The sequence below is a fragment of the Corapipo altera genome, unplaced genomic scaffold, assembly GCF_003945725.1.
Source record: "Corapipo altera isolate COAL_440 unplaced genomic scaffold, ASM394572v1 61067, whole genome shotgun sequence".
NCBI classification, from domain to species: domain Eukaryota; kingdom Metazoa; phylum Chordata; class Aves; order Passeriformes; family Pipridae; genus Corapipo; species Corapipo altera.
Window position 1 is genome coordinate 192,057 of NW_020885043.1, and position 18,459 is coordinate 210,515.

Below are 18,459 nucleotides of genomic sequence, written 5' to 3' on the forward strand. Positions count from 1 at the left end.
TGCCTTGGCATAATAAACCCTTTCTTATCTCACCCCTAATTAACTGCTCCGGAGATTTTTTTCAGCACCTAAATCCCACGGCATCAGTTGGTGACCTGTACGTTGGGGAGACCTGGACCGGGACTTCTTCAGACTGGAAACTTTCATCGTGCAGGAATTCCTCAACAAACCGGCTTTTATCTTAGATAATTCCCGCCCCGGTCTGAGAAGCCCAGCTCCACAGAACCCACGGAAGCAAGCACGGAGCATAGAAGTGAGATAAGAAAAGAGTGAATAAGGAAAAAGGTACCTAGTTAGTTAGCAGCTGCAGGAAAGTTTTGTGTTTTGTGTTCCGGGAGATAGGGAACACGGGTGACTGGAAAGTTAACTGAAAGACTTGGGCCCATTATAGTCGTGAAAGTCGCTTTCCAGGTGGCGAACAGGTGTTTTCGCCAACCCAGGTCAGGGTGAGTGTTTCAGCCGAGGTCTGTTTGGTTTTGGAAGGGACACCTTCCGGTGCTCTGACACTGTGGGGGAACCGGTGGGGTTCCAGAGTCAGTGTGACTCGGTAGAATAGCTGAGAGGTTACAGGAACGGCTTTGAAACCATAAGGTAACAATTTCGAATCCCAGTGTGTGGCTGTGGTTTGTTTTTGTATTTTGTAATCATGGGTTCTGTGGATTCAAAATTTAAGATCCCTGAAGAATCCCCCCTGAATCTGGTTTTAAAACATTGGAAGACTTTAACTGGTTCTGAGACAACTTTAAAAAAGGAAGAACTGTGCAGGCTGTCTGTAGATGTCTGGCTGTTGTTTGGACAAATGAGAGGGGTAGTGTGGCCGGAATTTGGTCTGTTTGAACTGAACACAGTGTTTCAATTAATCTCGCTTTTACATGTAGAACAGAGGTGGCGGGAAATTCGATATGCAGAGTTGTTTTTGTTCCTATTAACACGCCCTGGATTGGGGGTGGAAGATAAGAGAAACGAAAGCTCAGAAAGGGCAGAAAAATCAGAAGCAGAGTTAGAAAAAGGGGGAAAAGATCGAATTAAAACTACCCTCGTTTCAGTTTTATTTAAAAACACTGGGAATGGTGATTTAAATGTGTTAATATCACCCGATGGGAGAGAAAACAGCCCGGGAGCGGCGGGAGCGACCCGGGACCAACCCCTGCTGAGCAGGAAGGAACCATTGAAGGACCCCCTGGTGTGGATCGGACTGCACCGGGAGGGATTAAGCAAATTAAAGCCTCTGGAGAAGTTAGCTAGAGTCCAGCGGGAGCGAGTCCTGTCGGTTTGGTTGGAGTACGCACAGAGGTGCAGATAAGATCAACCTTTGTTGAAGCTGCTTTTAGCCTGACAGAGCAAAGCAGGAGTTACCAGATGCTGCGGGGCTAGCCCAGAGATAACATCTAGTTTAGTTGCAACAGGAGTAACAGCAGGAGAAACTCCTGGCCCCACAGGGGCAATGGTTGCGGGGTCTGCCCTGCCTGTTCCAGCGAGCGGGGAAGCAGTCTGTAGCTCTGCAGCAGCTAGTAGCTTTGCCGGAGCAAACAAAGTTGTCATAGCAACAGCTAAAGTTGATAGTTGTATCAGTAACGGAGTAGTAAAGGATGAAAAGTCAGCTTTTAGTAAGGTTGCTTTTGGTGTAGTAACATCAGAGAAAGTTATAGATGCGGCATCTCTTATAGAAACAAAAGAAATTTTAGAAGTCACAGCGAAAGCGTTGCCGGAATTGGCCAGTGTAGGGACGGCGGCAGGCGTAGGAGTCACTGATCTAGACAGTGAAAGTGAAGCGAAGGTGTCGGCCCCAGGGGGGGCGATGGCCCCAAATGTAGAGGTGTTTGTGAGAGCGAGTAGCCCAGCACCACAGATGGGTGCTCAGGCAGTTGATTTTATCGGTGTCAATAGCGATATGAGAGCTGTAAGAACGGAGCTGCATGCCCCGAGTGCAAAAGAGACCCCAAAGTTTGCTGTAGGCTGTACTGTTGTAGAGGAAATGACAAGAGAAATGTGTCAAAATGTATGAAACCAGGCAAAAGGCAAATGAGTCGCCCACAGACTTTTTGAACAGATTGAAAGATGTTGTTAGAAAATATATTGATATTGATTTAGAATCAGACTTGGGAAAGAAACACCTGGTATACCTGTTTGTGGGACAGTCCACAAACGATATAAAGAGGAAATTTTTAGAGATAGCTTGGGCAGTATAGCAGAACAAAAAGCAGAAAGCTAGTACGGTGGGCGGTGAGGCGATTATAAGAACAGCCATTGCCGCGGCAACGGAAGTCCCTGCTCAGAGAGCAGGGGAGGCTTCTGGAACGGCCGTTACCAAGGCGACGGAACTGGCTGACGCGGTAAAAAAGAAAGTGTCACCTGTGTCTGATACAGTGAGAATGTGTGTAACCGGGCAAAACCAGGCAAAGTTTGTCCCAGCTATACCAACGGGCAAGAAAGGAAAAGATCCGGGGACAGAGAAAGAGAAATTAGAGCAGAGAGCGATCCCGAAGTTTAAAACTGTGGCGAGCACAATAAAGCGGAGACAGGAAAAGCTAATCCCAATTGTTGCTCTAACTAATGAGGAAGTTTTGGTTCCTACTAGTGTGGTCCAGAAGTTGACTGTTTGCAGAAAGTCTATTCCACTAGACAGACTAGAAGGATGTGCCACCAGAAAACCCAGTCTGGGAGTAAAATGGATCAAAACAACTTTGTGCAGAAGTAAACGAATAACAGAACATGCCTTAACAACGGCAAGTGAAGTAATCAAGACAAGAGACCTTATCATCTGATACACCAAGACAAAGTTTTGGACTTTAACAAGACTTCCTGAGATGTTCAGGTCAGGAGTAAGTGAACAAGAAAGACCAATTTGTGGGAAAGCTTATGTCATGGTTAAGAACTATTTTAAAACAGGTTATCAGCCTTCCAAAGGCACTTCTAACAGAAGAATCAGACTCCAATATTAATAACACTGTCAAAACATCAGACAGTGCAATGGCTATTGTATTTTTATTTTTGTTATCTTCTTTACTTTGATGCCTTTAGGCTTCTTTTATTGTTAGTCTAATTGTTAGACCTCTGCCTCTTTCTAACAGGTCGAAGTGGTACCGAGTTTTCTCCTTTGCAGGTGTCCCATAAGAAGGTGATATGGCAGCAGAATTGAAACATCATATTGTTTTACTACATTGGTTTGAAGTTTGCAATGTTTATATTTGCACATATTCTGTCCCAGCGGTTTGGCAGCATTTTGCAAGCACCATTTGGAATATCTGTGTCTTTTCTGAATACTGCAGTTTGTGAAAGAGATTCCTCCCTGGGATGGTTTGGTTTGGAAATCCACATAGGATTCCGTGTGATAGTGAGAACAAATTTATCTACCTTATTTACCTCTAAAATGCTTTGTCATTCAGTGTCATCTAGGAGTGTATGAAATGCAGAGCTTCACAGAAGAGTCCTGTGTTATGAGGCAAAGGAGGGTAAGAAGGTGGCTGCAGCACTGCAACAGCACTGGTTCTGTGGACCCTTCCATGGGACCCTGTGACCTGACTCAAATCTTGCCTGAAATCTTTGAGACAAACTGGTAACATCGTTGGTGGGATAATATGTTTAGATTGTTTCCTAGCTTTACTGTAATACAGATGTTTTGTTGGTGTTCACAAACACATATAGGCACATATACATGGGTGTAGTTAACCCAGTACATGAGGATGTTTTTATACATGGAGGCAAGAGGTACCTGCACTACCACTCCATGAGGTAAAGATGATTGACTGCAGTCTGGGGCAGACTGTGGCAGGATAGAAATATAAATATGGGAATTTATAATTAGTGTGTAATATTAAGGTAGTAATGTAATTTTTCCATCAAACCTTCCCCATTTGAGGGCTTGTTATCTGTTGTGGGACGTAGGAAGAAGTTAGAAAGTTCTTTCCCAAGAATTTTCTTACTTCATGCTGGACAAGGTCACAGCTAGATAGCTATGGCTTCATGGAGATTTATACCAAGTGTTGTCTAAAGATCGGGAGCAGAAAAAACTCACCAGGCTAATTTAGTAGAGATAAGATAGAGAGCAGGTCTTTAGTGAAGGCCTTCTGGCGCAAGGAGTATGAAAATGCACACACACCCCGTGTCCAAGGGTTCCACAATTTATGGTCTGATCCAAGAACTACCAGCCCCCAGATCTGCCCCTCAGGCATGCCTCCCCAGAAACTGAGTCAGGAGTCCCAAGACCCATTTCTTCCTCATCTTCCTCTTCTTCACAGCATGTACTGTCTTTGGAGCTTCTCCAAGGTTCCGGGCTTGAAGGTTGCTTTGACTATGATGGTATCTTGTTGTTCAGGCCTGGGGTGCATATGTTCTTAAACAGAATGTGTTTACTGTAGTTCTGCCTTGAAAGGAACCTAAACGAGCCTAAAAAATTTAGAAAATTCGATATAAAATGGGGGAATAGGGTTTGGTAAGTGTTAACTACTATTCTAAAGTGTGACAGACTATACAGCTACATCAAAATCTACAAAAAGCTAAAAATTCTAAAAATTCAAAGGCATCACAAGAAAGGTAGTAGAGCCTAGGGCTCTATTTTCTCTCTGTAGTTAAGAGCTGTTTGTGAAAGCCTACATGTTTACTGTGGGAGGTATAAAGATTTCTCTATTACCAATATGTGTGCATGATAACAGAGGAAGAGAAATGTAAGGGCTTTATGGATAATACAGGACCTATGCTCAGATGAACCTGGCTTTTTATTTTTCATTCCCTGGAATCCATGCAAATATAAGTATTTGGAAGAATTTGGCAATATGCAACTTCCACCCTTGGATTTTCCCCACTATGGAAAAAATCATTCAAAGAAAATCTCTTCCTCGGGCTTTCTCATTCCAGTTCTTGATGATAAAGTCTCTGCTTCAGTTTTGAAGTTTGCTATAGAAGGGATATTTATTTTTGAGTAACAGACCCGCAAAGAACCTCTCTCTTTTCCCTTCACCTTTTAAAAATTATGAGAACTAAAACTTTGTTAAAGGAATGATCTGAAGACTAATGTTCACCTGAAGATAATATAACACCTTAAAAGCAGTTTCCTGTTAATATTTTGGCTAAAGAAAAAAGTGATTGAGTTACTGTGTAACAAGAGAGTTTTGGTTTAATTCAATTGCTGTTTCTGTGTAACACTGTTGTCACAACCCACCAGTAGGGAGCATGATGTTCATTGCAAATTCTCATCAGGCTGAACAAAGACACCCGACACGTGTCAGGAGACTCCTATGCTTTATTGTACAGTCACCATAACTCCAGCAACCAGCCCAATATTTAGACTCAAAAATGTTGGCTAACAAGATCTTAATTTTTACAGTACACTTCAATAAGCTCTCAACCCCCACAAAAAGCTACTCAGAGGTGCTGGCTCACAAGCCTCAACACACTTCCACAAGCTCCCCACTCCCACAACAAACCTCAGTATGGAGTACAGGGTAGAATATGATAGATGTCCTTTGCCCAGGCAAAGCAAAGGAGGAGAGAAATAAAGACAGAAAAGGGAGAGAAAGAACAAAGAATATCACCACTCCTTAGATCCTTGCCATGTGGATGGTCCAGAGCTGGGCCGGTGAGACAGAGAGGAAAAAGAGAGTGAAGGGCCCCGATCCACTTCCTTTTATAGTTAACCTGGTGCAACCTCTTATGTAAACTAGACTTTCCATTCCACTTTGTTTTCACACATGCAACCAGTCCTTTTTGAGTCCTCCAGGAAGTGAGTTGGGGGGGGGGGGAGTTGATGCGAGCATGATGAGCACAGTGTCTCAAGGCAGAACAGAAAGTTGGCTCAGAACAGTGCTCCCCCACTTCTGCAGGGCCCTCTCTTCCGATTGCAACTTTCCTGTCGCAACTTTCAGAATGCTTGAGACAAAACATACTTATGCCTGGTCCTCCACACACAGGGACGGTGTCCTTGCACTGTCCCCTACACTGTAACATCTCCCCAGGTGGTCCAGCTGCCCCAGGCATGGTGCTGCCCGTGTGCTGTGCTCTCCTCACACTTCAGCTTTGTTCTCTGAGTCCCTTTTCCTGCCATGCACTGGGTAGGACCTGAAGTGAGCACCTGACAACAGTAAGGCCTCCCCATATACCTCAGAGCCCTGCTTTCCTCCATGCTGTCCCTTCCTTCTGCTCATCCATTTAAATCGGAGCAGTCTTAAAATTTGTCAGAGATGTATTTTCCCTCCTCTTTCCAGTGGTTGTACTTACGATGGCACCATGCATGGCCAGTATCATGACACAACTGTGCAAAACAAGGCTGATTCACTGCCATAGATGCATTCCAGGTTCCTTCCTTCAAGGTGTTTACTTGTGACCCTGCTGCAGCTTGAGGGGACAGGGAAGATGACAGATGACTCCTTACTTGGCTTCCCCTATTCACTCATGGTCATCTTTCTTTTATCCTAGTTTTTTTGAGAAAGCTTCCCAGAGTGGTAGACTATCAGCCCAGCAAGTTAACAAGGATATCTTTGTGGACTTGCTTCCTAGTTTCTTTCTGTTCTGCAAAACATAGTGGTTCAGACACATAAAGCAGGACAAATCATGGAGTTTAACTCCACTTTTGAATTATGTTGATTTTGTGCAGTTACACAACCTAAGGCAGTCCTTACATATATAGATAAATTTCAGGAATCCTCTTTGTTGCAAGAGGTTAACTTGTGTCCCAACACAAAAGATAACAATTACAGTAGTGGTACTCAAGTTAGGGGTCCACCAAATAGGAGTGAAATTCAACACAAATGCAATAGCAAAATGGGGATTCGCAAACAGGATTGGGTTTACAAGTCTGGATGTGAACACAGAAAAACTGAGTTCCCCAACAAATAAGTCTGGAGTGTTAAAATCAATCTCCAAGTATGTGCTCCTAAGCCAAATAACACTATTTTACTTGCAGGGCACTTAAATTACATCACGGAATAAGGGACTGCAACAAGAAGGAATCACGCATTACTCCATATCTAATGCTGTTCTGTTTAAAAGAAACAAACACTGACCTATGTTCTGTTGTGCTGTTATTTGGCTCTTCAGTATCTTTATTATGAAAATAACATTATAGAGGATTCAGTCTCTTTTTACTTTCTCAGGTGACCTATAATAATTGCACAGATGCATAAGTTTAACTGCTCTCCATATCTAAAGGTGTGGTTTATGCCTTAGAGACTGGTGTTACCATCATACTCACTTGGAAAAAACAGTTGTTTGCTTAAAGGACAGAAAGATTTGATTTGTTTTACCTTATGAATAAATTAATAAAAATATTTCATCAAGAGAAAAATCAGTAAAATTTTGGATTTGTTTGTATTTTCTGATGTACAAACAATCAACTCAGTCATGTAAAAACCCTAATTCCACAGGTACTTTTAAATATGTGGCTAAATTTAACCACAGAGAAGTCTCACTGAAGTTAGGATGAAAATATTAAAGAACCTTGTTGATCTAAAGAAATTCTAGTATATAAAAAAATCAAATTTCTAAAAAGGAAATTAATAGTTTCAAATTTCCAGGTTTTTGTTAGGCTTGTATAATTAAAAAAATGCAACCAAGCTACTTAATGTATAAGACAGTGTTTCCAGAGAACATAAACGAAACTAAATGTACACCATTGGAGTAATTACTTTTTGCTTTGTTTCACTCATTAAACAAAAATGTATTGTCGTTTTAACCTTTGACTCTAAATCCTAATGTATCTGTGTAATATAATCAAAGATAGCTGTAGGTAACCAATCTCTTTTATTTGACATGTTTCAGGTAACCTTTTATTATGTTTAAGTATAGAATATTTTACTTATTGCAAAGTATCCTGCATAATACAGGTGTTCTGCTATAAAATCTTCTATCTTGCTTATAATTGTCATTCTAAATTTAAAATATCAGTATGCAGTGCTAAAACCTCCAATTGAAATGTAATATAAAAATATCATCACAAAACTCCTTTTTAAAGTCTGTTTATTGTGAGCAACCCAAATACCTGTTTAATTACTATTAGTTGCAGTATATTAATAGACTTTGCACCTCTACACTTGCTAATTCATACCATCTCAGGTATTTTTATAAGACATGTTAAGTAAGAAAACAGTAAGTATTCAAAGGGTTAATTTGCTTAGAATAATGACAATAATAAATTTATTTCTTGCATCTTCTTCAGTTCAAAATCCAACTTTGAGACTGAGGAAGGTTTCCAAATCACAATGAAATACGAGTGGTCCTTTTAACCAGTAGCAGTTTGATTGCCAATGACTCGAAGAATCTCTTTATGAATGCTTGGTTCCTGTGTATTTATACTTGTATCACCCACTTGACCATCTTCATAACTAAAATAAGAGTACAGAAAATAAAATCAAATTATTGTTTTACTAATCTACCTAAAAACAGTCAAAACTCTGTTTCATTCAATAATCAAAAGTGTTTATTCCATATGTTGATGTTTCCTATTAAAATGCTCTGCTGCACTTCACTGTTATATACAGATCCTAAACTTTACAGAGAGTGAAGGATGGTAGGGCTGCCCCTGTCATCAAAACCCTGAGGTTGAATAACCCACTAGGACCCAAAGGTAACTTCTGCTGGCACCTGGCCCACCAAGGCACATTAACAGCTTCCCTCTTGCTGGAAGTATAAAGGAAAGGGTTGTTTCTGCAGATGCTCCCAGGTTGCCCTATGGGAGGCTGGTGCCAAAGTATGCACAATGTTCCGCAATACCTGCAGTACCCAAACTCCTGTCACAAGTGGGTCTCCACTTAGTGGTGACACCATGAAAACATCAAAGGTTTTTCTCCGTATGAGAACTCGCCTGCATTAAGGATTTGCATGGATAAAGCAATCCTGATCACTGAAAACCCCAGTGTTGGTCAATCTGAAGTCAGCATGCTCCTCCACTGCTCTGCATGACTCGCTTTGCAGGGTTGAAATCTCTTCAATATATAATTAAAAGTCATAGGTGAGAGGGAAAATGCTCACATCATAGACAGGAAGACTTTAATGTATTCTTCAGCTTTGAAACATACACCCAAATAGAAGAGATATTTTACAATACATCAATAGATTTAATATAACATGAGGTAATGCTATAGAGTGGGAAAAATCAATAACTCTCCATTAATTTATTCTATAACTAAAAATCTCTCATAAAATCCTCATAGGTAAACTCAAGAAGTGTGGGTTGGATGAGTGGACAGTGGGATGGATTGAGAACTGGTTGAGTGGCAGATCCCAGAGGGTTATCATCAGTGGTAGAGTCTAGTTGGAGACCTGTTACTAGTGGTGTCCCCCAGGGTTCTATACCGTTCCCAGTGTTATTTAACTTGTTCATCAATAACTTGGATGAGGGGGTAGAGTGCCCCCTCAGCAAGTTTGCTGATGATACAAAACTGGGAGGAGTGACCAATACCCTGGAGTGTTGTGCGGCCCTTCAGAGGGACCTCAATAGCTTGGAGAGATGGACAGTGAAGAACCATCTGAAGTTCAACAAAGGCAAGTGCAGGGTCCTGCACCTGGGGAAGAATAACCCCTGGCACCAGTAGAGGCTGGGGGTTGACCTTCTGGAAAGGAGTGCTGCAGATCCTGGAGGACAACAAGCTGTCCCTGAGCCAGCAGAGTGCCCTTGTGGCTAAGAAGGCCAACATAATCCTGGGATGCATTAGAAAGAGCATTGCCAGGAGGTTGAGGGAGGTGATCCTGTCCCTCTACTCAGTTCTGGTGAGACCACATTTGGAGTACTGTGTGCAGTTCTGAGCTCCACAGTACAAGAGAGACATGGGGCTCCTGAAGCAGGTCCAGCGGAGGGCTACTAAGTTGGTCAGGGGTCTGGAGAATCTCTCTTACAAGGAAAGGCTGAGAGAGTTGGACCTGTTCAGCCTTGAGAAGAGGCAACTGAGAAGGGACCTCATTAATATGTATAAATATCTAAAGGGTGGGTGTCAAGAGGATGGAGCCAGGCTCTTCTCGGTGGTGCCAACCAATAGGACAAGAGGCAATGGGCAGAAATTGATGCACAAGAAGTTCCACCTGAACATGAGGAAGAACTTCTTTACTATGCGAGTGACCACATGCTGGAACAGATTGCCCAGGGAGGGTGTGGAGTCTCCCTCACTGCAGATATTCAAGAACCATTTGGACGCAGTCCTGTGCCATGTGCTCTGGGATGACCCTACTTGAGCAGGGAGGATGGACCAGATGACCCACTGTGGTCCCTTCCAACCTGACCCATTCTGTGATTCTATGATCTACTAAACCTTTGCCACTAACTTATACATACATTTCCTAACAAAACGAAGTATAGAGATAAATAAAAAATGAAGTGATAATTTAAAGAATTAGAAGAAACATCTTTTATCTACTTCATTTACAACTATTGGAGGGAACATGGGGTAAAAGGGCCTAGAATGGACATATGTTGAATGTTAAAAGAAGCTTTGTACTCACACAAAGAAAAATCTTGTACACACGTGATCCGTATTCGGAACTACCCATATCTCTCCATGTTTGTGCAGATTGGAAGAAGTTATCACTATTAGGGAAAGAATAAATTCCATAGTGATGAAAACATGACTGGAAAATATTGCTTTAAAATATTTTCTTTTTTAAACACTTTAAATATCCTTCTGGGAATGTGTAGTTTTCCAGTGCATGTCTGTGTCATGGTGTAGAATCTGAGCTGGTTGCTAGTACAAACAGGGAAATGAACTTGATTCTTGTTTCCAAAATATGTTATATTTTCCAGAAAACACAGATGTATGGCAGTCAGTTCTTAATTGGAATGCAAAAAGAAAAAATATATTCATTAAAAACTGATTTTAAATGACCGCAGGACTGTTAAAGAGCATCTGAGTCAACTAATCAGCCTTTGGAACAGAGATATTTGTGTTTGATGATGACTGAGTCAAAAATAAGATGTGAAAGATAAAGCCTGAAACTGAGATCCCACAAATTTGGGATTTGCAACAATACAAAATATTTTTTAAAACTTAGCATAGCAATTATGACTCAAGGGGTTCACAAAGCTTGCCCAAACTTGCCCAACGTTTAGAAGACAGCAATGTATTTGTTGATAGGTTATTTATGAGCAAATGAAAGAAACCTTTTTATTGCTAGGAAGAATCTTTACTATCAGTCTATATAGAACTGAGATTAGCTCAGCTGGTTAGAGCATACTGCTAATAGCCCGGTCGGCCCCGGCCACGCCGAGGGGGCTTTCCCTCCCGGCCACACCGAGGGGGCTTTCCCTCCCGACCGGCCCCGGCCACGCCGAGGGGGCTTTCCCTCAGCCGGCCCCGCCACGCTGAGGGGGCTGCAGCCCCGGACGAGAGGAGAGGAGGAACTTCGGAGTGCACAGAGGTTTACCAGTCCAATTTGGAGGAGTGGGAGGGGGCACGGTGGGCCGTGGGGTCCCCGGATGGGCGGGAGGGTGGACAGGGTAGTCCTGCTTGGAGGACTGCGGGTGGGCAGTGCGAGAGAAGTCCTGTAGTAAAATATGTCCACGGGCAGGATGAGCTCACTAGCCTTCTGGCAGTCATCCTAGGAGAAGGACAACTCTGATTCCAAACCCAGGCAGATGGAGCTCGCTTAGCCCTGTAAGGCCATCCATCTAAGAGAAGGATACTCTAATTAAACCTACGTCCTGAGGACCTCGTTGCCACCGTCCAAGCTCGCTAACCCCTGGCAGATGAACCTTCGGATTAAAGGGTGGGTCCAGTTCTGCGCATGCTGCGTGTCACCTAAAAAATCCATTGCGCAGGCCTGAAGGTTATACCAACATTTGTAAAGCCCTGTAGAGACAGGCAAGGGTCAAAACAGCAGGTGAAAGGTGCACTGGAAGCCGCAGACCCAACCCTGCATGCAGGCGGTTCAGGACTTTGGTCGCCTGAGACTGACCCTGGAGATGACGGTCTATTTGGGCAGCACCCTGAATGACCAAGCAGCCTTTTTCAAGGAGAGCACTGCTTGCTCCACATGGAGAGGGGCCTAGAAAAGGTGGCCTAACCAAAGCTCACCTCCACCCTTCACCTAGTTGGTTAACTGCGGCCAACGGGCATCTTCTAATGCGGTCAAACAAAGATTAAAAGACAAAAGCATACACCTGCCTTCAAAGGTGTACCCAAACTGGCACTCGCATGCTGGAACATCAGAACTGTGCTTGATACTGTGGATAGTGGAAGCCCTGAGCATCGCTCTGCCCTAATTGCCCACGAACTGTCTCGTCTCAATATCAACATAGCTGCTCTCAGTGAAGTTTGTCTCCACGAGGAAGGCAGCCTTAGAGACCATGGTGCTGGTTACACACCGTTTTGGTGAGGTAAACCCAGAACCGAAAGGCATCTTTCAGGAGTTGGCTTCATGATTAAAAACTCTATTGTTCCTAAACTCAAAAATCTGCCAACAGGTCACTCTGACCGCATTATCTCCCTACGCCTTCCACTACACAACAAACAATGTGTTGTCCTCTTTAGTATATATGCCCCAACTCTCCAAGCTGACCCTGCTGAAAAAGATAAATTTTACACCGACCTGTGCCACCTTACCCAAAAGGTTCCTGCAGATGATAAGATCATTATCCTTGGTGATTTCAATGCCAGAGTACAAAAGAACTTTGAAGCCTGGAAAGGAGTATTAGGTAAGCATCGTGTTGGAAACTGCAACGATAATGGTCCCTTTCTGCTAGAATTCTGTGCGGAGCAGCAGCTCACCATCACCAACATTATCTTTCAGCAGAAAAATAGTCTGAAGACAACCTGGATGCATCCTAGATCTAAGCATTGGCACCTCATTGATTACGTCTTGGTGCGACAGAGAGATGTTCGCGATGTCCACCATACCCGCGTGATGCCTAGTGTAGAATGCCAAACAGACCATTGACTTGTGCGCTGTAAACTTAACTTCAACCTTAAATTCAGACCTAAAAGGGATGGTATTCCAAGGAGGAGTCTCCAAGTTAACGATCTTCAATCAACCGCAGTGAGAGACAGATTCCAGGCAAACCTTCAAACTAGGTTCAAGGATCATTCCATAGATCCCTCTCCTGAATCACTTTGGCAGCATATTAAAAACAGCATCCTGCAGTCCTCTGAAGAATCCTTAGGGTTCTCCTTCAAGAAGAACAAGGACTGGTTTGATGAAAACAATCAAGAGATCCAGGAATTGTTGAGGAAAAAGAGAACTGCCCACCGAGCACACCTTGCTCAACCATCTTGTCATGTAAGAAAAGCAGCCTTTCGTCTCACATGCAGCAAGCTCCAACAGAAACTTTGTGACATCCAGAACAAGTGGTGGATCAGTCTAGCAGGAAAAATTCAATTATGCACCGATACAGGTGATTACAGAGGATTCTATGAGGCCTTGAAAACAGATACGGACCTACATACCAGGTCCAAAGCCCTCTGCTCAGCGCAGATGGTCAAATGCTTCTCACAGATAAAACCTCCATTCTGAATAAATGGTCTGAACACTTACAGAGTCTTTTCAGTACCAACCGTGTAGTTCAAAACTTAGCAATTCAGTACATTACACAGCAACCGGTGAAGAATCAATTGGATACTGCCCCCACTTTGGGAGAAACTCTAAAGGCCATATGGCAGGTGAAAATTGGCAAGGCAGCTGGGGTTGATGGAATTCCACCTGAAGTCTGGAAGCACAGGGGCCAAGCACTCCATGCTAAATTCCACGAATTTGTGGTGCACTGTTGGGAACTAGGCGAACTACCATCAGACCTTCATGATGCAGTCATCATCACCTTGTATAAGAAGAAGGGAGATAAATCAGACTGCTCAAAATACCGGGGTATTACTCTGCTCTCCATTGCTGGCAAGATCCTGGCAAGAATATTTTTGAACAGAGTAATACCCGCTATAGCAGAAGAACTTCTTCCTGAAAACCAACGTGGTTTCAGAGTCAACAGGAGTACCACAGACATTGTATTTGTTCTCAGACAACTTCAAGAGAAGTGTAGGGAACAGAACAAAGGTCTCTATGTAACCTTTGTTGATCTCACCAAGGCTTTTGATACTGTGAGCAGAATTTGGAATGTTTAGGTTGTCCCCCCAAGTTCCTTAAAATGATCATCTTACTTCATGAGGATCAGCGTGGCCAAGTCAGATATGGCGATGCACTTTCTGAGCCCTTTCTAATATCCAATGGCGTGAAACAAGGCTGCGTTCTTGCACCAACCCTATTCACAATCTTTTTCAGTACGATGCTCCAAAGGGCCACGGCAGACCTCGATGATCAGGACGGTATCTACATTCGATATCGTACTGATGGAAGCCTATTCAACCTAAGGCGTCTGAAGGCCCACACTAAGACCTTAAACCATCGTTCGTGAGCTGCTCTATGCTGATGACATTCCCCTTGTCACCCACACAGAAGTAGCTCTGCAGCGTTTAACATCCTGCTTTGCAGACGCTGCTGAGCTCTTTGGGCTGGAAGTCAGCTTGAAGAAGACAGAAGTTTTTTATCAACCTGCACCTCAGGAAGTCTTCCATCATCCCCATATCACCATTGGCAAATCAGAGCTCAAATCAGTCCAGCAGTTTGATTACCTAGGTAGTATCATCTCCTTGGATAGACAGGAGAGATAGACAACAGGTTAGCAAAGGCATATAGAACTTTTGGAAGACTCCATAAAAGAGTTTGGAGAAATAAACACCTGAAGAAAAGTACAAAGATCATTGTCTGCAGAGCCATTGTACTGTCTACTCTCTTATATGGGTCATTTACCACCACCACTTGCGTCTCCTAGAACGCTTCCATCAATGCTGCCTCCGTACAATCCTAAACATCCACTGGTCAGATTATGTGACTAATACGTCTGTTCTAGAACAGGCAACAGTTACGAGTTTTGAGGCCATGTTGCTGAGAACACAGCTGCGTTGGGCAGGACACATCTCAAGGATGAAGGACCACCGCCTCCCTAAGATCATGCTTTATGGTGAACTTGCCACTGGCTGCCGCAAGAGAGGAGCCCCAAAGAGGAGATACAAGGACTCCCTGAAGCAACATCTCAGCCTTGGCCACATTTATCTCCTTTGCTGGTCTACTCTGGCCTCCAATCGGGAGGTCTGGAGACACACCATCTATAACACTGCTGCTTCTTTTGAGAATGCGCGCAGGATCACCATTGAAGAGAAAAGACAACGCAGAAAGAATCGTATCCTGCCGATACCATCCAAGGACTCTTTCTGATGTGCCTTTTGCAACTGATCTTGTCTATCTCGCATTGGCCTCTTTAGCCACCAGCGCGCTTGTAGCAAATGCGGGTAGAGCCCTTCCCAAATCTTCGTTCGTGAAGCCTAACCATGAGTGCTAATAACACCAAGGTTGTGTGTTTGATTCCCATATGGGCCATTCACTTAAGAGTTGGACTCAATGATCCTTGTAGGTCCCTTCCAACTCAGAATATTCTGCGAAATCACATTTGAAAATATTTCTATGAGTGTGTTTCAACACTACCATGAATAAATGTGTATTCAATTTTTATCCCATATGTTCTATAAATTGTAATTTTTAACAAACATTTTTCTATTGTAATTGATTTTATTTAAAATATATATTAACCACCTCCTCTAAACACTTATTTTCACAGAAAAATGAAATAAATATGAATTACATAAAATATATTTTACCAAATGTTTAAAATTCATCCTTATAGGATCCATAATCCAGTAATAAATATGAGGAAAGAATGACATAGATGAAAAAGACCTTGGGAAAGATGTGATTTATATTTAGAAACTTCAGGCATTGAAGACCAAGTAAATTCTAGTAAACTCTAGATTCATTTCATATCTTCTGAAAGTTTTAGAAGTAAACTTATGCATTTTTCTGTCCAGATCAAATTGCATTTTCATGTTGACTGACATCTCCTTAATCATATTAAATATTTCACTTTAAGCATATATAGCTTAAAGTTTCTATTTTCAAATAATTCTTTTCCACTGTCTGAATGTTTACTTTTAAAAATAAACAAATGCTCAAAATGGAGGGCAAACTAAGTTTGATATAATTTCTTTTTGTTTGGCTAATGAGATTAATTACCAATTACTGGCACAATTATTATTCAAATTTCATAATTTGTTGTTCTCAAAACCTGCTGAGGTTTCATTAATTATTAAAAGGATAGACAAGTCTTTCAAGAATGACCATGCTCATATGCACTGGATTTTAACTTCACAAAATTTCTGGAGCCAGAGAAAACAAGCTGCTTACCAGATGAAAAGTATATTTGCCTGAGAAGTGAAAAAATATTTGGAAATTCAATAGGAAAGCTGTTTCTGACTTGTAGGTGTTTAATTGCTTGTCAAGAGCTTGCAAGAAGTCACTCTTTCAAATAAAGACTATGACTTAGGTTATATTGATGGCTTAGGAATATGATCACATTTGAAAGACAGACCAGATGATCAGTTGCTATGTGCATATGATTATTTCATGAAAATTCAGCAAGTGTTACAGGTTTTGTTTGAAGAGGGAAATATTCTGAACTGAAATATAATGGTCAGCTCTTAAGCAAGTACTTGTACACTTATCAGTATCCTTTTACCTAAAAACAATACTGGAACTAAAGGTCTCACCAATTTGAATCCAGGAACACTGTGTCCATGACTGAAATAGTTTTTCAAGGGCTTTCAGCTTACCTTCACATAAGGCTATGCATTTTAAGTTACGACTTTGCAAAAATTGTGACTGTTGTCCTTTCTTCTGTAACTGAGATGTAAAAACATGAGAAAACTTAATTAGATTGAGGCAATCTATAAAACATTTCTATTGTATTTCTAAATGTAATAGAATTTCTAAAAACATTTATAAGATTTTTTTTTGGCATATCATGGGAGGGATTTGAGTTCCTTTATCCAGAAAGAAAAGTTCCTAATTGTTACAGAATGAATAATATTAAAAATATCAGTTTTACTGACAAACGAATTGATAGCAGAAAAATAATAATTTCAAGGTGAATTGGATCATGGATTCTTTGGCCACTACCCTGATATTTTACTGTCCTTCTCATTTCTGTGGGCTTCTGCTATTACACACCAATCTGTCTCTGAAGCCAAATTATTCTGTAGTTTTTACATGTTAACTATAGAGACTGATGTAAGATTTCTTTTTCAAAATGTAGCCCTACACATAACTACTATGAGTTTGCTTTAGATAAAGCAGAATCCTACTGGTTTAATGTTAAAACTATGAAAAAGAAAACCTGACTTGCTATAAATGAAATGCTACTTATTTTTCAGTAATAACCACTCTCAATTTTGCATCATTCTTGTGAAAGTCTAGAACTCAGAAAGCAAGGGCTTGCTAAGGGTAATAATGCAATCTGTATTTTGTTTTCTTTCTCTTCCCAAATACTGTTATTTTGTTGTGGGTACCTTCCAACTCAGGATATTCTATGATTATATGATAAGAAGGGCACAGGGACCTGCAATATACTCTGTAAATTGTTACTAAAAGCAGTTGGGCTGTATTTGATGGTCGCAGTCTCTGAAGTTGTTGATTTTATTCAATAAAATAAAACTGTTAGCTTTCACAAAGGGAACATTGCCTCCTTTTCAGCTATCAAGTTCCCAAACATAAAACCATAAATTTTCCAGACATGGTTGATGTACTATACCTGTGATGTATTACTGCCTTTACTGCCTGAAGCTGGTTCATCTTTAGCTGATACCTTCTGCTGCTTCTTGTTCATCCCTAAGAATATTAAAATCGTGTAAGATACCCTGGCATATAAACACCTTCATAAGCAAAGTTAAATATGAAGAATGGAACAGGTAGCACAGTGGGAATCACAGCCCTTTGCATGGCAGTCAAAAAATTAGTTAACTTTGTCATAGAATATTTTGATTTAATCCTGCAAATTATCAAAACATCTGAATGTGTTGCAAAGACCTTATACCTTATGAAAATCAAATTAGTATTAAACAGGTGCAAAAGCAGATAAACATGAGCTCAGAAATGCTCTTAGGTGGTTGCTTAAGAAAGTTGCATTTAAGCATGTCTTGAGTCTAATTGACCCTAATCAGGTTGAAATAACACAGTCTGATTTACAGTGGGTGGAACAGTAAAATCATGAGAGAAACAACTTTAGATATTAATCTTTAACACTTTATTTAGAGTCATTAAAAGTCTAAATAATTTTTAGGAGTAGTTAAGGCATATATAGTTTTAAAGTTTAACTTGGTTTAATTTATCTACATGAAAAAGTATTAAATTATTTGTCAGCCACCTTTGATCCAATTTCCAGTTCCGAAATCTAAACACCTACATTTGTGTCTTACATCTCTCTTATATTCCTCATGTTGGTTTATATAAAATTCCTGTATTGTATGCTACTTAAGGCTTCCTTGCTTTTTCAGTATTCCATATTTCTTGGCAGTTTGCAAACACAGACTGAATGATGGAGAAGTTTAAGTCTTTGAAATTATAGGCAGTGTAGGACTCCTCTGTGTTTTTCATTGGCATCAAATATTA

At 41.3% G+C, this 18,459-nt stretch overlaps 1 protein-coding gene across 2 annotated transcripts in view; it reads right to left on the reverse strand.

Moving 5' to 3' along the window:
- Nucleotides 1-8,203: 8,203 nt before the first annotated feature.
- Nucleotides 8,204-18,459, reverse strand: part of LOC113959487 (poly [ADP-ribose] polymerase 8-like) — a 254,813-nt gene continuing 244,557 nt past the window's right edge. For both annotated transcript variants that reach the window (XM_027668556.1, XM_027668555.1), the window contains 4 exons: nucleotides 17,603-17,679; nucleotides 16,626-16,695; nucleotides 10,426-10,510; nucleotides 8,204-8,315 (listed from right to left, as the gene is read on the reverse strand). In XM_027668556.1, coding sequence (XP_027524357.1) covers nucleotides 8,213-8,315; nucleotides 10,426-10,510; nucleotides 16,626-16,695; nucleotides 17,603-17,679 — 335 coding nt within the window. In that variant the 3' untranslated portion in view covers nucleotides 8,204-8,212. The remainder of the gene's footprint in view (nucleotides 8,316-10,425; nucleotides 10,511-16,625; nucleotides 16,696-17,602; nucleotides 17,680-18,459) is intronic.